The sequence below is a fragment of the Halichoerus grypus genome, chromosome 4, assembly GCF_964656455.1.
Source record: "Halichoerus grypus chromosome 4, mHalGry1.hap1.1, whole genome shotgun sequence".
In the NCBI taxonomy this organism is placed as follows: Eukaryota; Metazoa; Chordata; class Mammalia; order Carnivora; family Phocidae; genus Halichoerus; species Halichoerus grypus.
This window is the reverse complement of record NC_135715.1, coordinates 150,648,659-150,673,012: the sequence shown is the minus strand read 5'-3', so window position 1 is coordinate 150,673,012 and position 24,354 is coordinate 150,648,659. Positions and strand designations below refer to the sequence as shown.

Below are 24,354 nucleotides of genomic sequence, written 5' to 3'. Positions count from 1 at the left end.
TGTCCATTTACTCCTTTGCTCTGGACAGATTCTTAATTTGTAAATGCTATTCCCTCTGGGTGATGATGCCCGTCCACCTGCCTTCTATGCCTGATGTTTAACTTGCCTTCTCATAATGAGTTCATGGGCAAGAAACTTGAACAGATAACTTTATAAAAGAGGATATTCAGATGGCCAACAAACATATGAAAAGATACTCTACCTCATCGGTAATCAGGAAAATGCAACTTAAAATCACAACAGGATCCCACTGCATATCCAGCTCAAATGTGAAGACTAAAAATCTCAAGTTTTGGTGAGGATGTGGAGCAATGAGACTCCTACACTGCGGTGTGAATGAAATTGGTAAAGCCAATGTTGGAAATTATTCGGAAGTTGTTGAATATAAGCATAACCATTTTCCTTGTAGACATATACTTAACCGAAATTCAGGCGTGTATATATTAAAAGACATGCACAAGAATATTTATGAGTAGCATAATTTGTAATGACCTAACACTAGAAATAATGCAATCATCAATAAGAAGATGGAATAACCTGTGGCACATTCACATAAGATAATGCTATACAGCAGTGAGAATGAATGAATGAATTACTGCTACAGGCAACAATGTAGATGCATCTCACAGAAACAAACAGTTGCGTGAAAGAAGTCAGCCACAAAATAAATACATACTGTGCAACTGAATTTATTTGAAGTTTGAAAATAGGCAAAACTAACTTATGATGTTAGAAGTCACAATGGTGGTTCCCCTTGGAGAAGAAGGAGGAATTATTGATGGGGGGATAGGAAGGGGCTTTTAGGCACTGGTAATTCTGGATCTGAGTGATAGTTGCCTGAGAAGGCTGACTTTGTGTAAATTCATCAAGCTGTGCACTTAGAACCTGCATACTTTTCTGTATTTCTAATTTGATAAGAAGTATTTTTAAAAGTATGTGTGTGTGGAGAGAGACAGAGACAGACAGACGACAGTCCGTTCAACGGTCGGCTCCTCCGGGAACCATTCCCGACTTTCCTTCATCTTGTGCACCTGGGCCATGGGAGCAGAGAGGCAGGCCAGATCTCTATCCCAAGTTGCCAACACTTGTACATTGGTTTGCTTCTCTGTGCTCTGTCTGGCAGGAGATTTAAAGGTGTATGTGGTTTTTTAAAACTCTTAGTGTGTGGTTTCTTAAAACTCTTAGCATATACTTGAGAGGTGTTCAATAAATGTTGGCTGATGAACTTCCTCTTAGCTTTGTAAACACAGAATTCATCCTCGTAACATTGTTTATTATACTTGGATTTTACTAGCATTACCCAGGGCCATTAGGTATGTGGGCCCATATTTATTTATATAAAAGTCTACATGTATTCTGTATTCATTTACAAAAATGAACCAAAGCTGTATCTGGATGACTAGCAACTGAACCACATTTTGTGCCACGTCAGAATCTGAGGTTATGCTTTGTCATCTAGAGGCGACCTACCTTGACAAGATTAATTTAGTTGATTAAAAGACCAAAATAGTAAGTTTAATTTGGTTTTGTTAGAAAAGACGTTAAGTATGGGATATGTAAACCCATCTATGTAACCCTCACATTTCTCCCTCCCTCCTTCCTAACCTTCAGCTGGCGTTGACATACATGCTACTTCTAAGCCGATCAGTCGGCTTCACCGTAGCTGTCAAGGCTGCTGCTGGACCACAGCAGTCCATGTTTTTGCTCACTGATGCTGCTTAAAGCAACAGATCACAAAAATGTCCTCTGTCTCCAATGTTCTGGTAGCTTATAAGTGGGATCTTGTGCTGAAGCAGTGTTTTCCAAATTAGGAAGATCAAGAACTAACTGGGACACTTGTTAAGAATATAGATATTTAGACTTTTCCCCTGGATATATTGATTCAGGAGATCTAGACTGAGGACAGAAAACATCACTCAGCTGATTTTTATCTGACAATTTAGGGAAACAGGAGGTGCACCAGTCAGCTCTGTGTCTCATTGGTTACTTAGAAGCAGAACAGGGAATCCTATAGCTACTGCAATCAAGAATGATGGGCCTTGGTCAGCTAAAGGGTCAACTTAACATTGCCTTCTTTGTAACAAAAATTAAATGCTGGGAAAAAAAACCCCATGCAAGTTGATCTACCTAATTAGTATTCCACATTAGCATGATACTTGCATAAAGTATCCATTCAAAGATTCCCCAGAATTCATTTGAAAACTATGAAAAAGTATTCCATTCAGAAATACTTTTAAATTTGATAGTGACCCTTTTTTAGCCTTTTCTCCATAGTTAGGAATATTTTCACTAAATAGAAACTTCATTCACTTGGATAGTTTTCTTTCTGCTGCATTTCAACTATATGTTTAAGCTTTTATATATATGGTCAAGGATGTGTTTAGAACAAACGTGGTGTCACAAATGTAGCCTGAAATCCCACAGAAAATGAAAAATAGAAGCAGATTCGGTGTAACTCTCTTAACTGTAGGAAAGAATACATATTTTTAAGAATACAAATGTAATATATAATTAAGGCAGAAAGAAAAGACACAAGATGTATGGCTTGTATAAAGAATCTTTTCCAGTAGTATATAATTTATAGTTGTGATAATTGTTTATCAGAATCTAGGCTTACTACTCTTCAAATCTGTTTCAATGTTTCCTTTCAAAGGTAACATTTTTCAATCATTTTATCTTTTTTTCTGAACATCTGCAACACTTACTTTTGACACCAATCCATTTAACACTTGCCTTTTATTGTCTGCCTGGGCTTCCTGGTAGAAAGAGCTTGTTTAGGCCATAAGAGAGCTGGTTCTTGAGCTCTGCTTTGCCTTGAACCAACCAGGTTTTCCAAGTCCCCCAACAAGGGACTTGTGTTCCTTATTTTTGTAAACATAAAAAAGGAAGGAAAGGAGGGACATAGAGCTTCAAAGAGATGATTTCTATGGTCTGTTCTAGTTCAAAACGTCCCTGTTTTTTATTTTTTTTTATTTTTTTATTTTTTTAAAGATTATTTACTTATTTATTTATTTGAGAGAGAGAGAGAGAGAGAGAGAAACAGCATGAGAGGGGATAGGGTCAGAGGGAGAAGCAGGCTCCCCGCTGAGCCGGGAGCCCAATGTGGGACTCGATCCCAGGACTCCGGGATCATGACCTGAGCTGAAGGCAGTCGCTTAACCAACTGAGCCACCCAGGCGCCCCAAAACGTCCCTGTTTTTTATATTTATTTTCCAAATAAAAGAGGTTGGGGAATATTATCCAGCCTTAAAAAGGAATGAAATTCTGGTCCATTCTACAATGCAGGTGAACCTTGGAAACATTATGCTAGGTGAAATAAGCCAGACTCAAAAGAACAATTATTGTATGATTCCACTTATGTGAGGTACCCAGAGTAGTCAAATCTGTAGAGACAGAAAGTAGAATGGTGGTTAGTGAGGTTGGAGGGAGAGGAGAGTGGGGAGTTATTGTTTAATGGATCCAGAGTATCAGTTTGAGATGAGGAATAAGTTCTGGAGATGGATAGTGGTGATGGTTGCATAGCAAAGGGAATGTACTTAATGCTCGTGAATTATACACTTGAAAATGGTTAAAATAGTAAATTTTATGTTATATGTATTTTACTACAATTTTTAAAGAGTAAAAAATAAAATTATAGGTTTGAAAAATGCACATTTTATCTTTTAAAATTTTATTTCAGAGAGCGTGCATGTGCGTGCAAGAGAAAGCAGAGAGAGCATGAGCTGGGGTGGGGGAAGGGCAGAGGGAGAGGGAGAAGCGGATTCCCCACTGAGCAGGGAGCCTGAAGCAGGGCTTGAACCCAGGACCCTGGGATCATGACCTGAGCTGAAGGCAGACGCTTAACCGATTGAGCCACCCAGGTGTCCCAAAAATGCACATTTTAAAAACTGTTGATATTTATCATCTACTTAATGAGGGCATAATAAATATTTGTTGATTGAATGGAAAAAATGAGGTTGGGGGAAGGGCATGAAAAAGTAGGTTGAAAGAAGGGCACAAGCTATTTGTCTTGAAGTTGATTTTTTACAGGAATCACACTGGGTTTTAATACTTAGATTGTATGTTCATATGCAGTAGTTTGGGTGTGGGGGGAGGGGCTAATGAACATTATGAGGGCCTAAGGCCCCCATCTAAGCCAGCCCTTGGCCGTCATTATTCTCTAATAGACTATAAATTCCTTGAGAGCAGGATACACATTTTTTTCCCATCTCCTCATGACACACAGTGGGAGTTCTGTTGGTTAATTGATTGATATTCATTCCAATGGAGATAAACATGTTTAAAAGGATTTTCTTCCACCCAAATTCATCTGTAAGGGATTACTCATTTTACAAGTTTTCAGATTATAACTGTTAGAAAATGTGATTCAGAGGAGTTCTTTACAGATTTTTTGGAAGATGGCTATTATTTTTTTTTTTACTGTAATGATAAAAATAACACGACCAAAATACATTTTCTGAATATTATAGTAGGAAAGCAAAGGTCATAGATCACATTATGTATCATTTTTTTGCAGACTGGGTTTAGCAGGATACCTCCTGTCATTCTACTTCTACTTTGTAGAGGCAAAAGTTGATTTTTAACAGATATTTACTAGTGTTGAATAAATCAATACCCAATATTGAACGTAACATTTACCTTTAAAGGAACACAAACTAATAAGATAATATAGTCCTTTTACTTGAAAAGTTCAAAATAGTAAAAAGACATAAATGTTTTGTTAGAGCCAATATGTAAATCTACTAAATTCTCTTGCATTCTTGCTAATCCTGCACCATGGATAACTGTCTAAGCTGGGTAATATTTACCTTCTTGATCTGATTTTTTATTTCTATCTCCCCCATTCTTTGCTATTAATGATGCTTACCATCAGCCAATTTTTTTTTTAAAGATTTTATTTATTCCTTTGAGAGAGAGAGAGCACAAGCAGGAGGAGAGGCAGAGGGAGAGGGAGAAGCAGGCTCCCCACTGAGCTGGGAGCTAGCCATGGGACTTGATCCCAGGACCTGGAGATCATGACCTGAGCCGAAGGCAGACGCTCAACCATCTGAGCCACCCAGGCACCCCAACCATCAGCCATATTTTTAAAACAGACCTGTTATTCCCAGATCAAATTGGGATTATATGTGATTCTTACAGACTCCCAGAAAAAAAAATAAGTGCTCTAGAATTTGGAAGATCAGATCCTATTTAAAAAGCAACTGATACTGAAAAATTATGAGATCACTGTAACTAAATTAAGTTCTCCTTAAGCAATATTAAAAGACCGGTTTCCTTTGCTCATTTGAATTTAACTCTTTTGTTATTAATTATAACTCTCATTAGCATTTTGGGAAATCTACCATCATCACTCTGTAAAGAAAAGGACAAGTATCTATTGATATAGTTAGCAAACACTTACAGTAACTTAAACTTGGATAATTAAGTTAGGAGATTTTAAATATTTAGTTGATTAAAAATAAAAACAAGCCAGCAAACAACCCTCTTCACCCCTCAAAAGAAGTAAAGAAAAGGAATGGAGAGAGAAGAAAAGGAAAGAAAACTCTGACCTTTTCCATTGTGGTAATTCATCTTAACAAATTCTTTTATAGATGTTTAATATTCTATTTTGCTAATTTGTTCTTATATATAATTGACCATATTTTATGCCCAAGGAAAGCATTTTTTTTCTTTTTTTGGATGGGGTTAGGTCATTTTAATAAAAGCTATAAATAAGTTATTAAAATTTGCATGCTTGTCTTCTCTAGTTAGGAGAACAAAAGGGGTAGAAAATAAATCTGTTATATGAATGAGAAACGATCAAGCACAGTATTTTGCTGTGGTTTACTAGTCACAGAAATCTGCATTATAGCCCATTAATAAGAGGTTCTTATAACATTAGAGGACTTGAATTAACATTGCATACCACATAAAAAATCACCAGGAGGCTTGACTACAAAAGGATATAAAAGTTTCAGATTTCCTATATGGGTGACATCATTATATTAGTAAAACCATAGCTTCCAGTTAAGAACATTTTATGTCCAGGAATGAGAAGAGGTTATATCAGCTATTCATTCCAGCAACAGTTATTTCCCATCTGTGCTTCCCAACCTTGCCTTTTTAAAAAATTTTATCATTTTGACCTATTTGAAGTATCATCTCCTAACCTTAGAGATTCTGATTCAGGAAGTCCCAGGCTGCAACATGGGAATCTTTTTAAACCACTTTTGTGGCCCCCTCCCCGATGTGTCCACCACCTGAAGTAATTTTTTAAATTAAGCAAATTTGGGAAACACTACTACGCTAATCACAAGAGATGGGAAGCAAAATGCTATCAACTCTGCTTTGTTTCTAAACTCTAAACCAAACGAAAACATCAATGTACATAGTTTTATTAGCTTCATTACAAGATTCAAAATACTTTAACAAGGATATTTATGAAGGACACACATCCAGAAAAAGTTCTCATATATATCATCCTCACCTTTAATAAATGAAGAAAACACTTGTTTTTATTAATCACTTTATATAACATAATTATCTTTTACACAATTTATCTACAAGACAAAGTAGAATAAGACATTTCCTAATTGTTATCAGAGACAGAAATCAAAGAAGAGATACATATATAATGAGAAATTTTATAATATTCATTTGACAGTCCTTGTATGTCCAAAGAAGACATTTTTTTTTTCCAGGACTACCACAAGTATAGTTATAATTTAAATCTGTAATGAGATATTTCACATCAAATGGCAGGTCCAGGCTGCAATCTCCAAGCACGTGGTGATTTAGTCCAAAAGCATGAAAAGAAATGGTATCTTATTCTATGCAAAAAGTGTAACTTATGCATCTTATGTAATCCTCTTTATGACCAAGAACTACCTTCAAGAGTAGTAGAAAAATCCACAAAAGCTTAAAAACAAAGTGGCGTCTAAATAAGAATTCAAACAAATAGGTGTTGAAAAATGAACTCTTCCATTGCCTTTATGTTTTTTTCTTTATATTCCCTATTTTTAAAGTTAAAAATGAGGTTACTTAGCTAATTCATCAGTCAATAGTAATTCAGTGGATTATTTTCATCATTAGACTATTATAGGGCTGAGAGGGCTGATCCTTATCAACTTGTTTGGTTTCAAAGTTAGGAATCACAGGAAAAGGGCCCCCCCAAAAATGTTTTATTCAACACGTGGGATCCACTTAAGTGGTCCGTCCATATAGCCTTAAGGCACTGTTCTTTTGAAGTGAATTCGATTCACACAGTGGGCAAACTTAATGCTTATTCAAAGCCTTAAAATTAGCTTTAGAACTGGGAATCTCCAAAATATACACCTTAGTTGTTTACATGTATTCTTCATGGATGGACTAAATAATCTAGGGATTTTTTTTTTTTCATGCTCTTTGTGTCTAACAGCGTTCCTGATTTGGCCAAAGCCCTGTTAAAATTTTTCCCACCTACTATCCTGGCCACACCAACTATGAATGCACATCTCACAAAGCCGCCCTTCAAAATGCAGAGAATTAAAAGCAAGGAAGTAAAGACTTTTCTAAATATAGTCCCATCATGTTTATTTTACTCTCATCTAGTAGGTCACTAGCGGCAGCCAGCAGCTACGGACACTTAGAAGCATCTCCCAAAGCAAAACCAAGGGGCGCTTGACAGCTACGCCATCTACCTGTTGAACCTGGGCCACAGCTCTCGACAACTGTCAGCTTCTTCGACCTAGAAATGCTAATAATGATCGATTTTTTTTTTTTTAAACAAAGTTGTTTGCTAACCTTTCTTCCCACCCTCTGTTTCTTTCGGGTCATTTCTGCCGGGCGGGGGGAGCCGCGGGATTCGCGAGCTCCTCGGCCCGGCTGGCTGCAGCAGCGATGCGGGGCGGGCCGGGCCGGGTGGCCGCCTGGCCGCCGCGGGCAGAGCTCGTCACAGGCCGGGGCGCAGAAGCACGGAGCCTCCCGGCCCCGATTTTACTCACCTACCTTCCGCAGGGGCGATGGGGCGCGTGCCGGTCGCCCAGCCCGGAGACCCAGATCCGAGGAGTAGGGAAGCAGCGGCGGGACGCGAGGGGCACGTAAGAAGGAGAATGTATTACCTAAGCCGGGGATGCGGAGCGAAGGAGGCTGCAGCCTTTCCCTCCAGAAACGGAAGAGGCGGGGGAGGAGGAGGAGGAAAATGCGGCGGCGGCGGAGGTGGCCGGCGCGGAGGCGAGCGGAGGGGCTGTGGGCGTCTGGCCGCGGGCTTAGCGCGACGGCGAGGGGTCGGGAGCTCGGCGGAGGCCGCCCGAGGGGGAGTCGAAGCCGACCGTCGCGTTCGCTGCCTGGCTTGGCGGTGGCTCGCAGACCTCAGCATCCGCGGGGCCGCCGCCCCCTCGGCTCCCCGGGGACCGCGGCGTGGCAACGCGGTGACGCCTCGAGGCTCCCGGGGCGGGCGAGGGCATCCCACGCCCGCCGGGGCCAGGCCTCTGCGACGTCACAGATGGAGCGTGATGATTCAGGCTGGGGGTGCTAGGAAGCAAAGGGCTCCCGGGTCACCTCATCCACTGTTTCTGTTCTTTCTTTGTAGCCGCCCACGAATTCGCTTGTAAAATCTTCCTCCTCCATTTTCCCGTCCACTTCTTTGGAGATTAAGGGTTTGGCAGACGGGTCGGCAGCTGGGAAGATAAGACTTCCTGCCCGTGGCATTCAGGTCCCATTATTCTGATAGAAATGTCAAGTGTGCTGGTTGTTCAAACCACAGCAGTGTCTCCTGGGCGCTTGCCTTATAAGGTGTGGGCCTAGGGCACCTTGACAGAAGCACATCATGGGTAGGGAACTTCTCTCTCTTCAGCCCTTTAAACTGTGGCATTCAGTATACCTTAAAAATGGTTTGGAATCGGGGGGAGGAGTCCAAGTTTTGAAAAAGCAACATAAGATTTTGAGTAGAAGGGGCCTGACAGCTGGCCCAGCAAGTTGAATGTTGTTTGTGGGTGCATTGGGCTTTCTGCACATCCTTTCCCTTCCTGGCACGCCTAGGAAGTGATCAAGTCTGCAAGGCCCCAAATAGGGTAAAGGAAAGAGGCTGCTGCTGCGGGAGTAACTGGAGGGCCAGGGAGACCAGTATCTATATACCTGTAACTCATTCCATGGCAAGAAATTGGGAAAATGTTGGAAAAGTTCCAGCTGGCAGGTTTTCTTATCTGTATTTTCCCCAACTGCCCAAGACTCCCTTGAGTTACCAAGACTTGGTTGTTGAGGAACAGTGAGGAACTACCAAGACAGGAGACTGGGGCAATACCCGACTTGTCAGACTCCAGGAAATGGTGCTTGAAACTTCACATCGCCCAGACTGAATTCATCTTTCTGCTCCCACCCTGCTTCTGTGGTCTCTAGCTTGAGAGAACTCAAGTTCTTTTGCCTGGAGGATTCTCTAGCTGCTATAATAATAGCTAGCGGCACCATGCTAGACGCTTTTTGTGTTTTATAGCTGTTCATTCTTAGGTGAATCTCGTGGTAGGAATTACTGTTATCTCCACTTAATAAAGAATAGAACTGACTTTGAGAAGTTAGATAATTTATTTAAACATGTATATGTTGTGAGGCCAAGTTTGAACCCAGCAATATGACTCCAGGATTCACATTTTATGACTTATTCATGCTTTAAAAACCTTTCTCCGACACTAAATTTGAGAAGGATTAAAAGATTTAAATTTTTTAGAAGTTTTCAAAGTTTGGGGCGCCTGGGTGGCTCAGTCGGTTAAGCGTCGGTCTGCCTTCGGCTCAGGTCATGATCCCAGGTTCCTGGGATGGAGCCCCACCAGGGGCTCCCTGCTCAGCAGGAGAGTCTGCGTCTCTCTCTGCCCCTCCCCCTGCTCTTGCACATTTTCTCTCTTTCTCTCTCAAATAAATAAATAAAATCTTAAAAAAAAAAGAAGTCTTAAAAGTTCAAGGAGAAAATATAACTGAATTGCTTTTAATCTGAAAGTAAGCTTGGAACAAAGGGCAAAATTACAAAGGAAAAATGACAGACTTGACTATAGAATTTTTAATTTCTTTCATAAAAAAAACCCCCATTAAATTAAAAGACAAGTAAAAACTACCAAAAATTTGCAATATATTTGAGATAAGAGAGTAACATTTTTTTAAATAGAGGTCTGACAAATAAAGTATAAATATCCTGTTAAAAAATGGACAAAAATGTAAATTAGTGAAGTCATGAAAGAAAAATGTAAATGGCCAAACACATTTTTAAGGGAGGCGAAAACTTAAAACGCTAATGCACCATCAAGTTGACTGAGAATAAAAGCTAGTGATTTAGGCCAGGGACCCTTGAGGCAGGATGCGTGGCAAATGACCAAACTCAGTACTGAGAAGGACATAAATTACTTCAGTGTTTCTGGAGGGCAATTTGGCCAAATGCAGTAAAAGCTTCAAAAATGTTCACACCCTTTGACTCAAAAACTGCATTTCTGGGAATTCATAATACAGGAATTGACAACTGTTTTCTGTAAAAGCCCAGATAGTAAATACTTTAGGCTTTGCAAGCCACATATGTCTCTGTTGTTTTTCTTCTTTGTGTATGTGCTTTTGTTTTTAAAACCTTTTAAAAATAGGAGAGCTATTAGCTTGAGGGCTGTAGAAAAACAGGCTGTGGCCTGAAATTGGCGTGAGGGCAGTGATGTGTGCAAAGAGTAGACTACAAGAAAGTTCATCACAGTGTATTTGGTAATAGCCAAAAGAGAAAGCACACTTAATGTCTGAGGATAGAAATTAGTTATGGGGGTGCCTAGGTGGCTCAGTCATTAAGCGTCTGCCTTCGGCTCAGGTCATGATCCCAGGGTCCTGGGATCGAGCCCGCATCGGGCTCCCTGCTCGGCGGGAAGCCTGCTTCTCCCTCTCCCACTCCCCTTGCTTGTGTTTCCTCTCTCGCTGTGTCTCTCTCTGTCAAATAAATAAATAAATAAAATCTTTAAAAACAAAACAACACAAAAAAGTTGCCAAATGATATTTATTGCATGAGATAGTATTCATGACTTATTACATGGAAAAATACAGTTAAGAAAACCGTATCTATGTTACATCCCAAATACAACATAATCCTGTGTATGTATGCAGAGAAAAAGATATGGAAAGATGTAAACACACTAAGATGTTGATAGTGGTCTTGGGTAGGGGTGAGATTGTAGATATTTGGTTTTCTCTTACGTGTGTTCTTCCTATAATGGATATGTATTCTTTTGTAATAAGCAAAAATATAAGAAAATTCACTTAGGCAACAACAACAACTTAGGTTGTCAATTTGAGAAGATCTGCCCTGAATTCACTCTCCCAGATGGAGCTGTTTGCTGTCTCTTCTGTGCTCCTCAAATGCATAATGGTTTTTTTGAGTACCATTATTTACTTCATTAGAGAATGGTTAATACCATCATTTAGTTAAGCATTGCTCTTTTATTGGATCAGGGTTCCTGATATTTCACTATTGTAAGTATGCTGGTTATTTTCAGCTAGCTCTGTGCCAGATCCATTTTCCATCCTTCTCTGCTAGATTCTTGTCTTTCTGAAGGCAGAACTTTCATCAGCTATTTTCTCTGGGCTCTCTTGCCAGGTGGCTTCCAGGTAAGGTTCACCAATGGGCGATACCGACAATAGGTTGGAGGGTGGAAAAGGAGAAAAGTTGGGGTATTTATTCCTACCTCTTTTCCCAGTTTGGACTTCTAAGTCAAGGTGGCTCTCCCTTCACTGCTCTGTTGATTTGATCTCCTCCCCTTATCCCTTCAGTCCTAGCGATGGTCACAGCCTCTTAGGTTGCAAGAGCCTGGGTACCTTCACGTCTCTTATCATCTCCATGTCATGTTATATCCCTTCACCCTACTGTAAACCTAATCCAGAACTTCTGTAAATAGTCCCTTCAATAAAATCTCTTCTGCTGAGACATCTGAGTAGAGGTTGGTTCTTGTTAGGACAGACTGATCATATTAAAGAACACTGGTGAACCTCATAGAACACGAATCTTTTATTTCTTAAGTTACAGGCCTGGATATGCTCAGATTTTATATCTGAGATTTGGACTATTTGCAAGGTAATTATAGAAAGATTTACAAGTTTCCTAAAGCAGGAATTTAAAATTACTGTGAGGCCAGTGTTGGGGAATGTAACGCTTTGACTATTGTTCCCACTTCTCTAGTAGTTTTTGAGAAGTAACAGTCCATTGCATTTTATTGAAATCAAATAGTACAATATAGTGGTGTTCAAACTTTTATGTTTTCAGTGGAATCTTTTTTAAATGTTTCGTTTTTTAAAAGATTTTATTTATTTATTTGATAGAGACACAGCAAGAGAGGGAACACAAGCAGGGAGAGTGGGAGAAAGAGAAGCAGGCTTCCCGCTGAGCAGGGAGCCTGATGTGGGGCTTGATCCCAGGACCCTGGGATCATGACCTGAGCCGAAGGCAGATGCTTAACTGACTGAGCCGCCCAGATGCCCCTCAGTGGAATCTTTAAGAAAATATTCTTATATTGCCTCTAACAAATAAATAAAAGTCAGATGCAGAGTTAAAGGAAACTTCCTCATTTTAAGGCATACTCTGGGACCTCCCTGCAGAACCCCAGAGCTCTTCGGAACACGGTTTGGAAACACAGATTTAAAGAGTCCAAGAGTTCTAGAAGATTTATCCTTCCAGTGTCTATTGTACTTCTTTAGGTTAGACTCCTAGAATTACATAGTCTACAATATGACTTTATCAATTGCTCTTCAAAACACTCCTCGCTGTGAGTGATGTTGCCTATCTCATTACTGCATCTATTATCAAATACACACAAAAAACCCTTCCTAATTTTTCATCATAGTCTTAATTCCATTTTTATTATTGCTGAGAGAATTTTTTCCATGTCTATTTGCCATTCGTGTTTCCTTTTCTCTTCTGCCTTCCCCCCCCTTCTTTAGCCACCTTTGCATGTTTGGCCATTTCTCTATTCATGCAATATGGATTAATTCCTTGTAATGTATCTGGGCACAGTGCTAACGGGTATAAGCAGTAAACAGTATAGTTATGCTTCTGCACTCCGGGAGCTCAAAACTAGCAATATTTTAGTCTTAGTATTTATCTTGTTCAAGTCCATTGGCAATATGTTAAGAATGGCAACCCTTTGGGGTGTGGCTCAGTCATTGGGCATCTGCCTTTAGCTCAGGTCATGATCCCAGGGTCCTGGTCAGTGGGGAGCCTGCTTCTCCCTCTCCCACTCCCCCTGCTTGTATTTCCCTCTCTCGCTGTCTCTCTCTCTGTCAAATAAATGAATAAAATCTTTAAAAAAAAAATGGCAACCCTTTGTCACATTTGTTATGAATAATTTTCATAGTTCGCCTTTTCATTGTATTGTAGGGTTTTTATTATTTACAAAATCAAAATTTTTTATGGAGTTGTCTCTGTATCTTTGTTTTTGTGCCTAGAAAATCCTTTTTAAAAGATCGGACCAATATTCACTTATATTTCTCCTAATACCTTTTACTATTTGATTTTGAGGATTTAAGTTTTTAGTAATCTGGAAATTATTTTGAGAAGCTCTAAGTTGATTCCTCGCCCCACCCCCCAAATATCTAGTCAATTTTCCTGACATTGTTCTTGAGCAAACATCCTTTTCCCACGAATGTGTGATGGCCAATGTATACATTAAGCTGTTTTGTGCACTAGGCCATATTTCTGAGCCTTCTATTTTCTTTCTTTCATCCTCTTCTGGATTACTGTGCCAATGGTATAGCTTTTTTTTTTTTTTTTTTAAGATTTTATTTATTTATTTATTTGACAGAGAGAGAGAGAGAGACAGTGAGAGAGGGAACACAAGCAGGGGGAGTGGGAGAGGGAGAAGCAGGCTTCCCGCAGAGCAGGGAGCCCGATGTGGGGCTCGATCCCAGGACCCCGGGATCATGACCTGAGCTAAAGGCAGACACTTAACGACTAAGCCACCCAGGCGCCCCGGCATAGCTTCTTAATATCAATAGAGTAACTCTGCCAAAATTCACCTTTTCAAAATATTCAAAATATTCTAAATAAGTGCTTTCAGAGGAAATTATTGACTTTTTTTCTGGTTATAAAATCAATGCATTATGAAGAAAAGTTTGTGGAAACTCAAAAAATATGAAAAAATGTAAAGAAGGAAACAAAACCCACCCCCAATACTATAACCATTAGCATTTTAGAGTATAATGTTCCATCTTCTCTCTGCATGTATATTTATTTTTACAAATATTACTAAACATGTTGTTTCATGAACTGTTGTTTAATCATCACATATGAGCATTTCACCATATCGTTAAATATGCTTTATAGAGTTTTTGAAATATGATTTTTAATGGCACATTAGCCAAGGCCTCTCGGGTAAGGGTCAGCAGTAGCGCGGGCCGCGGGCAGCTCTCACTGCCTTTCCGGACTCGGTCATGCCCTTCCTCAGGCATACCGAACTAGATCGAAAGTCACCAGTTGCTCTCGCATAGGTCAACGCCGCATGCCTGCCACTGCCACAGCTCACAACCTGAAATCGGCTGCTGGACACTTGGTTTTGACTAGCTCACTGGATTTTAATGAGTCACGCAGCATTTGCCATCCACGGATCTTCCGTCAGGCGTATGTAAAGATGACTTAACTGTAGGATAGCATGTAGTTAACAAAGAGGGAAAATGGAGGTTACCCACACAAGGAATAAATTTGAATTGATTTAGTTGTAAGAGATTCCTAGCACTGTATTGCACAATCTTATTTTTGTGTTCCTTTTAAATCATTAACTAGTATGAGTTGTTTATACTTGTCTTAGAAAAGATTGAACAACCCTCGTGAAAACAAAGCATATCTATGACTTTTTTTTTTAGATCTGAGGTAGAAATCCTTAACATTTGTGATAGAATGTTACAACTTTGTGAGTTTTCCTTCAGTTACAGTGCAAACTTACTGAACTATATAAACTAGTGAGAACTGGATAGCTATTGAGGCTACAAGTGGCTGAGGTATCAAAAGCAAAGGATAACTTTTTAGAACAAGTCATGCAGGTATATTTATAGGCATTTTCCAGTGCATGGGCATATAGGCTTCTGCCTAACAAAATTTTTGGGCTTAAGTATTTATCTTCATTCTATCACTACACACACACACACACACACACACAGAGTGTATATATGTTCATAAAATGGGAATTACATGCATTCCCACTTATTTTTCCACAGACATGTTGCTAGATGTAAAATATAGTAATTGTCAAAGTCTTGAAGTATATGGATCCTTAGGGTCTCAGCTCCCCTCTATCTCAATTAACGCTGGATTAAATTAAATTAAATTAAATGCTGGAATCTGAGAGCCAAAAGTTCAGGGAAGGGACACTGGATTGCCTTCTCCTGGGCTTCATTTGAACATTCCTTACTGAACTGCCCAGCCCAGCCCCTGCTTATTAGGTGTACAGTGTTCTGCTGTTCAGCACAAAGGTTACCCGCTGGAGCATGCATATTATCAATGAGTCATTTCCTCCAATTCTTAAACTTTCCTGGATATTGTTTTCTTTAGCTATCCAGAGAAAACCTAAAATCAACTTACTGTTGGATCCTCCATGATACTCTTTAGTTTATAAGATCATTTTATTGCATACTTTGTTATCTCAGAATATTTACATCCTGATTGCTTATTCCTTTTGTGTACTTTGCTTTGGAATAAGTTTGCCTAGCTTTATTTTTAGAACTGTTAACAATTTCATAATTATATTTTGGATATTACATGACAAGGATGATTATGACATTCATTTCATAGGGAATAGGACATTAAACATCTTTTAATTTTTTAGGCATTCCGTAATAGAACTTTAAGAGGCTTCTTTAAAATGTCCAGCACCCAGAATCAAGTTCTTTTCCTAAGCCACACCCATATTATCTGCTCCATACATCATATTACCAAATCATTCTGGTAAAAACTTAAGCCAACATGAGACTGGAAAAACAAGAGGAGACAAGAAGTGGATCTCTCATATGCTGATTATACTGGGTTTTTAATTTGTTAAATAACTTCTTTCTCTGATATTTAAGTGCCTCATTATTTAGGTAATATCTGGAGACCTATATTTGGGCGCATGGGACTGTGCTATGACTCCTAATACCTTACAACTTAAAAATAATCCTAGCTTTTAAAATGTCTTCACAAATACTAAAATCTGACCCTAAATGATTTTCACAAGTGTTTTTATAGAATGTGCTGACACTGAAATGTTTGCTTACTGTGACTAATCTCAAGTTTCCACAAAAGAAATGTTATAAATGGAAAGAAAACCTTGGAAAATTAGAAAGAACATACATTTGTCTCCTTTTTTTTTTTTTTTTTTAATTTATTTCACAGTTTCTTTCTTCATGCAGATTTTCCCCCTCTTTTTCCACAAGAAAAGTTAAATATATTACCTGGCAAATACAGTTACATTTTATCTTGGAAATAATAGTAAATGCAGTTCCACAGATGCCTCTGTGAGGACCAGTGAGTTAAGTGAAAGGGGCAGATCATTGCTTGACACCAAGATGAGGAAAAGGAAGTGAATTCCCAGCCACCACGCACTTCTCCACGCCATTTCTGGCCTCCTGGCTCTCCAACACCTTTCAAGTGAGTGTGGACGTTCTGTCCTTAACACACTCCAGAGTCTGCGAGCAGGTCAGCATACTGCAGCAGCTGTCTCTAAGTTGTTGTCCTTAGTCACAAGTTAAAACTTGACAAAAAAAAAAAAGAAATCTTTGATGTTACCATTTACCATCAATCTTTGATCAGCTGCAAATTATTTCCTATTTCATCCACTCTGAATCTTAAAAACACATACCAAACATTGCTGTCTTGCCTTCCACCATCTGTTTGCTCTAAGCAACTCTCTTGCTCCTAAATATAGGCAGAAATTTCACAAATTTCCGTTGATTTTACCACTAATATCATGGGATGAGTTATTTTTGTTTTTTTGATTTAGGATTTGGAGGAAAGAGGCTCGAAGGAGGGATTTTGAGCATTGTAGCTGCAAGAATACTGATAATTACAACTTTCTTTCCTTAGCTCTTAGGGAAAGTGAATATAGTATTAAGAACATAGAAGTCTCACCAGCTGAGCATCAGAACAATATAAAAGTGACCCTGAAAAGGACTCAGAGCGTTCCTGTATGAGTGGAAAACCGTATTATTTTGACATTCATTTGATTTATTTCTCCTCCCCAAAAGAGATACCAGATATTAGGGAATCTAATGTTCATCAGAGGAAAGTCTATGCATACTTTAACACAAATTTTAATCTACTTACATTTTTGTAATTATTATTGCTATGTATGCATACATACAAACAGTTTTAGGGAAACCCAGGAGAGTTTAAAGGCCATAATTGTTACAAAAGATCTTCCTGATTACACAGTTCCCTGTGGGACTTGCTAACATCACAGAATTTGTAACCCAACTTACCAAACTTAGGACAGATCAGTTTACTCATTTACTCATTTCAGGAGGTAATTTTAAATATATATTGCTAAACTGAGGTCCTCAAGACTGTACCTATATAATACACATATTTTTAAATAATGAAGTTAATTTGACATTGTGTATTAGGAATATGCCAGTTATTAGAAAGATGCAAATAGACACTGTGCTATTACTGTGTATCAAGGCCTATGTTTTTTGCATTCTTTACAATGTTAGTGTTACATCTTATGTTGTGTATGTGTTAGGTATGTATTCTTAATGAGAGATATAATTTGATATGAAATATATCAGAATCAAGAGAAGTATTAAAACTTTTTCTTCTTTTTAAAATTTTCTTATTTTTTAAGTCAAATGTAGTAGTGAGATGGGGAAAGAGTAGAACAAGGAGTTTGATTTGTAACTTGACTATAAACAATTGAGATAACTCACTAGCTTCAGACCAGCCATATTAAAGCTTTTCTAACAATTTTATTTGGAGAGACTATTTTATGGAAAAAACATAAGCCTTTCAGTCTTTTTTTTTTTTTTTTTTTTAAGTCTTTTAGTCTTCTTTGATACGGTACATTCACAACCTGGTGGCAACTCCCTAGAAATCCAGTGCATGTAGTAAAGAGAAAACTTGTCCAAAAAATATTTTGAGAATTACTTATAAAGAAAAGTATGGTAGGTTTTATGAGTATTTGTTATTTCCTTAAAACTACTTTTAAAAAATAAAACAACTGTTCTCATGAGAAACAATAGAAAATATAAATAATTATAGAAAAGTACTGAGTCACCCGTATTTTCACTACCACCTAAGGTTAACTGCTGTTAACATTTGGGGTAGATATCCTTCTAGAATGTTTCTGTGCACATTTTTTTTTCTTACAGGAACCATTTTTGTTTTTAAATATTTCTATTTTATTAATGCTCCTATCTTTATCGGCTGCTCTTTGAATCATTACTCTGGGCATGGAGACTGGTTGATGATCTGAGAAATAAGCCATCCTTCCTTGCCAAACCCACATAATCTTGGAAGCCATGAACATCCCCAGTATTCAAATAGATGATTAAACCCTCCCCCCCCCCAGTCCCTTATCCAAGGTGGCACATTCACAGCTCAGAAAAGTTAAGGTAGGCTAATCAGATTGCTCTGCTGAGTTCAGAAAATGAGAAATAGATTGGCTAGTTAGCAAATGTGACAAAAGCAGAAGGAATATGTAAATAAATAGCTATTAAAAGCTGTATTGTGAGATGATGTCATGAAATACAGTTGGGATCAGACAAGCCAGGGCAAATCAAAACTTCTTGCAAGACAAGTAAGTATGAAGGTGCAGAAAAGATATAGGGAGGGGTGTGGGGAGCCAGACATGTTTTCTCTGATCCACTGGCTGTACTTCAAAGTGATACTGATAGAACTAAAATCTGATTATGTCATATTTCTGCTTAAATACCCTTTAAAGGTGGCTTCATGAGCCCTTCGTGATCTGATCCCACCCTACCTCTCTAGTGCCACTATCAGAATCCTGGAGTTGCATGCTCTGTTCTATCTATGCAGAGTTTTCCTATGTCTAAAACAGTCACTTCTGAGAAGCCTTCTCTGATTTCTAGATTATAACAGGTGGCCTTAATAGGTGCTTCCATAGCACCATGTAATCTCCAAGGCTGCAGGGCCCAACACCTAACATAGTACCTGGATTATAATATGCCCTCAATGACTAGACAAAGCACCAGGAGAGAAGCAGGCATTTCGCAAGTCTGCATGAGATTGCATGTGGCCAAGAAAAGGGAGATAGAGAAGAAAGGGCACCCAGATGTGGTTCAACCTCTGAGATTTTTCTGATCCAGATTTGGTGTATGTGGTCCTTGCAGTAACTGCACTATGATGGGCATAGTCCAGTCCTGTTTGTTGGGTGGCACGCAATGAGTAGCACAAACGTACAAAAGGGCAAGGGTACTGGTCAAGATATGGCAGAGCTATGGTGCACTGCAGCGCTGTGAGGGCAGCTCTGGGGTTACCCTGCAGCAGGCGGTCTCAGCCAAGGGACGGGCAGCCTGATGGCCACCAGGCACATGCCTTCTGGTACACAAGCACGATTATCTTCCCGAAAAGGACTTGGCTCACTATGAACACATGGCAGTGTGGTCTAGCGTGGACAGCTGTGGTCTGCTGGCTGGCACGTGCCAGGTTGGTTTTCTCAGTGGCGCCCACCTGGGGTTCTTGGGGCCAGATTGACCAGATTTGCTGACATGGACAGTGGGTGTTTATTGATTGGTTTAGAAGTGTTTCAATGTCTTAACAATCATGTGGCCATACTGATGCTTATTTACTGAATATTAACCTTGCAGAAGGGCTTATTTAACTTACACTGGGCACTGAGCAAGAAGAAAGGGAAGGGACCCAGATTTCATTATTCAACCTTGGGCATCTCCAGAACTCTGAGGGTCAATGAGGCCACTCATCCTGCCTATAGTACAAGGGAGAAAATGGTTAACCACCTTAAGAGAAGTGATCTTGGGTCACAGGCTCTACCGTATCTCATACTGTTCACCTTGTTACGTATAAGAGAGAATGTTGATACCCTTTGGGATCACTAAGTTGAGATCAGCATTATCAATGGATCAAGATCTGTTTTCTGCCCTGCTTGTTAGTAATAGTTGAGCAATGCCTTGCTTCTTGGCCTCCAGTTGTATGACTCAATTCCTGTTGTTTGGGAAGACAGCTGAGACTCTGTGCAGGTGGCCTATGCGCTATGCCTCCTGTGGTCGGTGCTGGCCAAAGGGGTACACTGAGACCACTACACTTATACAGCCTTGGGTTGGGATCAGTGAGATCGTTCTAGGTCAGGCTTTTTCCCTGGGGCTTGGCACAAAACAAAAACAAAAACAGCGTTGGCTCAAAACACTCTTCCCACAAAAGGCCACTTTTCAAAATTTTCGAAGTTCAGGAATGAAAAGAAGGTGAAACGAGTGGGTTTCAGTACTCTTCCAAGAGGTCTGATAGAAAGGGGTGGAGGGTTGCGCCTTAAGACTTCCTGCGTGGCTCTCGGGTAACGGAGCAGGGTAGATCTGACCAGTCGGCACAGCCCCAGGCTGGTTAGAGTTAAGAAAAGGTACAGCTGCAGAGGCTCTCCTAGAAGTGGGCTATTGGGACAGTCAGAGTAAGCAGCTCATCTCTGGCATTGGAAGAGATCTTTGTCTAGTGTCAGGAGTGAGGGGTGGGGGCTTGGCGTGCTGAGGGACCTCAACCCAACAGTAGTGACCTTTTGGCAAGCTTTTCAGAGCCTTTCATTGATTACCAGTCATTGTTTCTGACAGGAAAAAGCAGGAGGAGTCACTTCCTTGTCATTCAGTGCTGGTGTTGGCTTCTGGATAATTGCTCACATGTTGCGGGTACTTAATTTGTCTGCGAGGAGCATCTGTGTTTTGACAAATAAATTTTACAACCTTATTTTTCCATACCAATGCCAGGTTTACACTGATCAAAATACACACAGAGTTATTTGTATACAAAATCTCTTTCCTAATTAGTTAATTAGTATATCAAATTTGTATGGCTGTTTATCATGTTTCCAACACTAGGTTTTTGAAAAATTCAGACAACATATAAGATACAGTTTCTATCCTCAAGGAATGTATAATTCGAGAGAGAAAATTAGCATTCAACAAATAAGCAAGAAATGAGTGATGAAATATGATGCTGATTGGAAGTATAACTCAAATTCAGGGAAAAAAAAAAAAGAAAGGAGCCCAGTACAGGTTAGAATAAGAGGCTATTGCAGGAAGATAAGACTCAAGATAGGTCTTCAGGATGGAAAAATTTTAGAAGAGGATAAAAGAAGAACAGCTTTCCTGGCCTGAGGAATCACATGAGCCAAGGCACAGAGGCAGGAAATCAACACTATGTCCTTGGGGACATCCGGGAGAGACTGTGACAGGAACGAGGAGGGCAGGTTACATGGGAAATAAATTTGGGTAGTTAAGGCAGAGCCCTGTTTCTGTTGCCTCAAAGGTCAGTCAGTTTGAACTCAATATTACAGACCACCGCTGTTCAATAATAATGCCACATATGTAATTTAAAACTTTCTATGCCACACTAAAAAAATAAAAAGAAATGGGTGAAGTTCATTTTAATAATATATTTTCCCTAACCCAATATGTCTAAAATATTACCATTTTGACATGTAATCAATATTAAAAATGTTTTATACTGCACCAGTTGTTAAATTTAAATTAAGGAAAAATTTAGTTCCTCCATTGCATGGACCACAATTCAAGTGTTCAATAGCCACATGTGTCTAGTATTGGACAACATAGCTTTGGACAATTGTGAGATGATTTAGCAGCTGAATAATAAGCCAAAGATACATGGTATCTTAGGGAGGATTTGTCGTCAGTGAATTGAAGGGTGTGATGATTGTGGGAGAAGAGAGAAGTTAGATCTGGAATGAGTTTCATGTGGGTACTAGAATGGTAGTAGTGGGGCGTTAAGAGGATGGGGCAAATCTGAGAGATGCTTCAAGAAATAATTGGCGTGCCTTGATGACTGTTTGGTAATGAGAAAGGAAAAAAAATTCGAGAGTAGTAGCCAGCTTCCAAACAGTTCTCAATGATCCCAGCCGCCTATTCATACCCTGGTGTAGTCCCCTCCCACGCTGTACCGGGTGTGGTACGCGTGACCAATAGAATGAGGCGGTGGTGATGCTCCATCACTTCCAAGATTAGGTTATAAAAGATACTATGGCTTCTGTTTTGGTGGTTCTCTCTCTTGGATCACGCACCCTGGAGAAATGGAGCTGCTACACTGTGAGCAGCCCTCTTGAGAGGACCATGTGGCGAGGAACTGAAGCTTGCCAACGAGCCCATGAGTGAGTTTGGAAGGGGGTCCTCCTGCCTTGGTTGAGCATTCAGATGACTATAGTCCCAGTGAACACCATGACTGCAACCTCAGGAGAGACTCTGAGCCAGAACCACTTCTCAGCCTCTCTCTGATTCCTGAGTCTCAGAATCTGAGAGAGATAATAAATGTTTATTATTTTAAGTTGCTGAATCTTGGGGCAATTTGTAACAGCATTAGATAATGACTACATCAAACAACAATAAAAAGATGACCTAATTTAAAATGGGCAAAAGAATTGAATAGCCACTTTACCAAAGAAGATAATAAGCATACAAAAAAGTGTTCAATATCATTAGACACCAGGGAAATGCAAATTAAAACCACAGTGAGACACACATCAACAGGCTAAAATTAAAGATAGACAGCACAAAATGTTGATGAGGATGTGGAGCCCAAGATTTGAATCTTGGGCTGTTTAACAGGAAAGCTCAGCGTACAGACCTATCTTGAGTCTTATCTTCCTGCAATAGCCTCTTATTCTAACCTGTACTGGGCTCCTTTCTTTTTTTTTTTTCCCTGAATTTGAGTTATACTTCCAATCAGCATCATATTTCATCACTCATTTCTTGCTTATTTGTTGAATGCTAATTTTCTCTCTCGAATTATACATTCCTTGAGGATAGAAACTGTATCTTATATGTTGTCTGAATTTTTCAAAAACCTAGTGTTGGAAACATGATAAACAGCCATACAAATTTGATATACTAATTAACTAATTAGGAAAGAGATTTTGTATACAAATAACTCTGTGTGTATTTTGATCAGTGTAAATTATAATTGAGATCTAGTTCACATACCATACAGTTCACCCATTTAAAGTATACAATTCAATGGCAATCATCACCACAGTACATTTAAAAATATTTTTATTACTCCAGAAAGAAACCCAGTACCTCTTAGCTGATACCCTCCAATTATTCTACCAACCCTTCTGACCCCTAGGCTACTTTCTGTCTCTATATATTAGCTCATATTAATGAAGTTAGCATGTGGTCTTTTGTGCTTGGTTTCTTTCACTTACCATAGCGTTTTCAAGGTTCATCTATGTTGTAGCATGTTTAGTTTTTGTTCATTTTTTCATTGTCTAATATTTCATTATATGGATATATCACTTTTTTTTAAAAAAAGATCTTATTTATTTATTTGAGAGAGAGAGAGAGAGAGAGAGAGAGAGAGCACAAGCAGGGGGAGGGGCAGAGGAAGAGGGAGAAGCAGACTCCCCACTAAGCAGGGAGCCCGATACGGGACTCAATCCCAGGACCCTGGGATCATGACCTGAGCTGAAGGAATATGCTTCACCGCCTGAGCCACCCAGGCACCCTGGATATATCACTTTTTAAATTATTTTTTTATTTTTTAAAAAAATATTTATTTGAGAGAGAGAGTGCGTGCAGGAGCAGGGTGAGGGGCAAAGGGAGAAGCAGGCTCTCCGCTGAGCAGGGAGCCAGACGTGGGGCTGGATCCTGGGACTCCAGGACCATGACCTGAGCCGAAGGCAGATGTTAACCAACTGAGCCATCTAGACACCCCAGATATATCACTTTTTAAAAATTCATCAGTTGATACACATTTGAGTTGTTTCCACTTTTTGGTTATTATGAGTAGCTATAAACATTTGTGTGGACTACTTTCATTTCTTTTGGGTATATACATAGGAGTGGAATTATTAGGTCCTATGGTAACTCTATATTTAACCAATTGAGGGATTGCTAGATTTTTTCCAAAATGGCCATAAAATTTTACATTCCCACCAGCAGTGTATGAAGATTCCTATTTCTCTACATCTTCACCAACACTTCCTATTTTCTGCCTTTTTGATTATAACCATCTTAGTGGGTATGAAGTCATATCTCATTATGGTTTTGATTTTCACTTCCTTGATGGCTAATCATGTTGGGGATTTTTTCACATGATTATTGATGATTTGTAGATCTTCTTTGGAGAATTGTCTATTCAGATCCATTGCCCACTTTGAAATGGAATGATTTTTTAAAATTATTATTGAGTTGTAATAGTTCTAGGTACAAAATCCTTATTAAATATATCAT

At 39.3% G+C, this 24,354-nt stretch overlaps 1 protein-coding gene across 18 annotated transcripts in view; it reads left to right on the top strand.

The window, feature by feature from the left end:
- The window catches only part of HIBCH (3-hydroxyisobutyryl-CoA hydrolase), a 256,064-nt gene that overhangs the window by 7,465 nt on the left and 224,245 nt on the right, over nt 1–24,354 (top strand). For 15 of the 18 annotated variants that reach the window (XR_013447267.1, XR_013447266.1, XR_013447264.1 and 12 more), the window contains exon 1: nt 7,843–8,057. The exons of 2 other annotated variants lie outside the window; for them this stretch is intronic. Coding sequence is in view for 1 of the 16 variants with exons in the window: in XM_078071110.1 (XP_077927236.1) it covers nt 7,858–8,057 (200 nt within the window). In the remaining 15 variants the exon portion in view is untranslated. Of the gene's footprint in view, nt 1–7,842; nt 8,058–24,354 lie in introns of those variants that run through there. One more of the 18 variants, XR_013447275.1, reaches the window with a different exon arrangement.